This window comes from Trachymyrmex cornetzi, unplaced genomic scaffold (assembly GCF_001594075.2).
Source record: "Trachymyrmex cornetzi isolate Tcor2-1 unplaced genomic scaffold, Tcor1.1 scaffold490, whole genome shotgun sequence".
Taxonomy (NCBI): domain Eukaryota; kingdom Metazoa; phylum Arthropoda; class Insecta; order Hymenoptera; family Formicidae; genus Trachymyrmex; species Trachymyrmex cornetzi.
The window spans coordinates 49,411-52,291 of record NW_017299729.1 but is presented as its reverse complement, the minus strand read 5'-3'; the positions used below and the strand labels follow the sequence as shown (position 1 = coordinate 52,291).

Sequence of the window (2,881 nt, the reverse complement as noted above, 5' to 3'; positions counted from 1 at the left end):
TCATACGCGGCAATTGTAGAATTCGTCATAATTTTTGCAGATTAGTTGCTCTTCCATTTCCGTTATCTTTTTTTCATGCGCGGCAATTGTAGAATTCGTCATAATTTTTGCAGACGAGTCTTGCTCATCAGTTGTCATGTCGGGAAAATTGTCCATAATCATCGTCGATGTAGCCGAATAATTTAGAGAGTTCTGCTCATGATTCTCATCGACTTTACCTCGTCGTGAAGATGACGGTATTACATCGGAACTGGTTAATGTAACGTCATCTACGAACAAATAATACAATGAAGTCCGACAACCAAGTTTGCATTCAAAATCGCATTTGCATCGGAATACTTAATACTTCGTTCAAAATACGTATTTTATATATAAAAATTTGATATTGTTATTAACATAATAAGTAGTCCAAAACGTGATTTTCAGTGCAATCTAAGTAATTTTAGTACCGTTAGTTACTTAAGAAATGAATAACTTATGGTCTTTTTTTCACTCCGATGTCAAAAGTTACTCCTGATGCAATTTTCATTGGATTGACATGAAATTTAACCAGTTTCTGGAGTACCAAATGAAGAAATTAACACGGGGGTTTTTCGAAATTCAAATTTTAAGTCCAAATTTCATTATAAATGATGATCATTACATTTTTTTATATAAAATTTTTTTCTATAATAAAATATATTTTTTTACTTAAAATTTGAATTTTGAAAACCCCCATGTTAATTTCTTTATTTGGTAGTTCAGAAAGACTGGTTAAAATTTCATGTTGAGCGGATGAAAATTCCATCGGGAGGAACTTTTAGCATCGGAGTAAGAAAAAAATATATTTTACACTTTTCAAAGCCATGGAAGTATATTTCAAGGAAAACAATCATAAAAAAAGAAAAAAAAAGTATGTCTGAAAATACTGTTTTTTAAAAATACTTTCGTAAAAATATGTTGTTATTTGCAATTTAAAAAACGTATGTGCATTTACCTTCATTATACAGACAGATTATATCCTTTCTGGAAACGTTCTGCTGTTTGGTCGTTCGAATGGAAGCTTCGACATGACCTGCAATAAAATATGACAACAAATTATATACATATTTAATAAACAATTTTTTACAATGCATAAATACATTTAACAAATTTTTATTCAAATTACTTGTATATGTGTGTTGTCGAGTTACGCACAACATTGCTAAAAAGTATTTCAAAATCATAATAATCATACACTTATGCTTTTTATGCAATTCATTTTACTTTCAATTGTGTTGTACATACTGATATGCATACCCTGGCTTTGGAGAACAATATTCTGCTGTCCAGTCCTTTGAATGGGTTCACAGAGGGTCGGTATCGCATTTCTTTTTAACTTTTTGGTTCCATCGACACGTATTTTTTCCCACATGTCTGAACTGAAGTGTTTCTGAAAGTAATAAATATAATCATTACAAGTTCTATAATTAATCTGTGAGTTTTTACTGAATACAGTATTTTTATTCAAAAAGAATTCCAAATGAAATAAGATTTGATAAATTTAGGAACTGATGACATTTGTTTGAGTATTACATGTTACCTTTAATTATAAGTCACATTTTAAAAATCAAGTCCGTAATTTTATGTGAATCTTAATAATGTTCCATATTTCTAATGTTTATATTTCTACCATAGTAGTTGCAACATTTGTATTTTAAATTATACCCTTTGCTTTCAAACTTACTAATCAAACTCTTGTTAATTTATCTATCGAATCTTCGTCAAATTATACATTCATTCAAAATAAATACAATGAACATTCTTAACTTGTTCGCGTTTATAGTGATGTACTTATTTTTCTTTTTAGACATTACTATGAAATTACATTACTTTAGAATTTCCTTTGTTTTCTTTGTTATCTGTATATATATATATATATATATATATATATATTTATATATATATATATAATGTCTTATAAAATATAATATTTAAACACAATAAAACATACCTCACATAACACTGAATCTTTTGTCGGATTCCAATCTGGTTTGTCCAGTGCTCGAACTGCTGCAATCCATTGGATTCTTCTATCTGGATCTTTAGGAAACACTGATGTTTTGTTCTCTTTTGTTGACTTCGTACCACAAGCAGCACACCATCCCATGATGACAGTTAATGGTACTTGTTCACTATGAAAAGTAATATACCAGGATCTGTGATTGGTCAATTTCTTACTCTTACTTCTTACTCCGTGTATTGTAGACGGGCCTTTACACCATGGGTAGTAACAGTAGTGGATTAAAGGGGAGGATCCCGTTTGCCTACAATCCCGATTGCACACACCACTCATATCAGCTGGTGTCTAGTAATTTTTCACTGCTTTACCAATGAGAATATTTTATTTTTAAATTAGTCATTTAGCGATGCATGGTGCAACATGCAATGTGTGCAATCGGAGCCTTTTCGGATTAAAGAGTAGGCGTAGAAATCGACCAATGATAGTTAATTATTTTCCTCACATTCGATTACGATTTGTTGACTTCTACGCTTACTCTTTAATCCACTACTGCTACTGCCCATTGTAGACGACGCAAAATACTTACTGTTTATAATTTCATCATGGTAATTCGATTTCACGTTCGCGCCTGGAGGTCGATTCCGTATCTTCAAACAAGGTGAAAACGACAAAAGCGAGCAAATTTACTAGGTGTTGACCAATGATATTATCAATATTCTAGTAAATTCGCTCACTTTTATAATTTTCACCTTGTTTCAAGATACAGAATCGATCCCCTGTTGTACTACTACACCATGAAACAGTTGCTCACACCAATTCACAGATTCACTAACACATCGAAAGCGCCTAGAAATGGCAGCAACCAATCACGAGGGCGTCGCCCCTCATGTCTTGACTCTC

General features: G+C 31.8%; 1 protein-coding gene across 1 annotated transcript; it reads right to left on the bottom strand.

Moving 5' to 3' along the window:
- LOC108765451 (uncharacterized) lies at window positions 1–2,615 on the bottom strand. The gene is made up of 5 exons (XM_018514183.1): window positions 2,568–2,615; window positions 1,973–2,153; window positions 1,279–1,411; window positions 977–1,054; window positions 1–269 (listed from the first exon to the last, which is right to left on the bottom strand). The coding sequence occupies exons 2-5, from the start codon at window positions 2,126–2,128 to the stop codon at window positions 1–3; spliced, it is 636 nt and encodes a 211-aa protein (XP_018369685.1). The 5' UTR covers window positions 2,129–2,153; window positions 2,568–2,615.
- Between the last annotated feature and the right edge of the window lie 266 nt (window positions 2,616–2,881).

Coding starts and splice junctions, on each gene's coding strand:
- LOC108765451 (XM_018514183.1), bottom strand. CDS start 2,128: ATGGGATGGTGTGCTGCTTGTGGTACGAAGTCAACAAAAGAGAACAAA. Junction 1,055..1,278: donor TATTGTTCTCCAAAGCCAGG/GTATGCATATCA, acceptor ATTTTATTGCAG/GTCATGTCGAAGCTTCCATT. Junction 270..976: donor AATCTGTCTGTATAATGAAG/GTAAATGCACAT, acceptor ATTTGTTCGTAG/ATGACGTTACATTAACCAGT.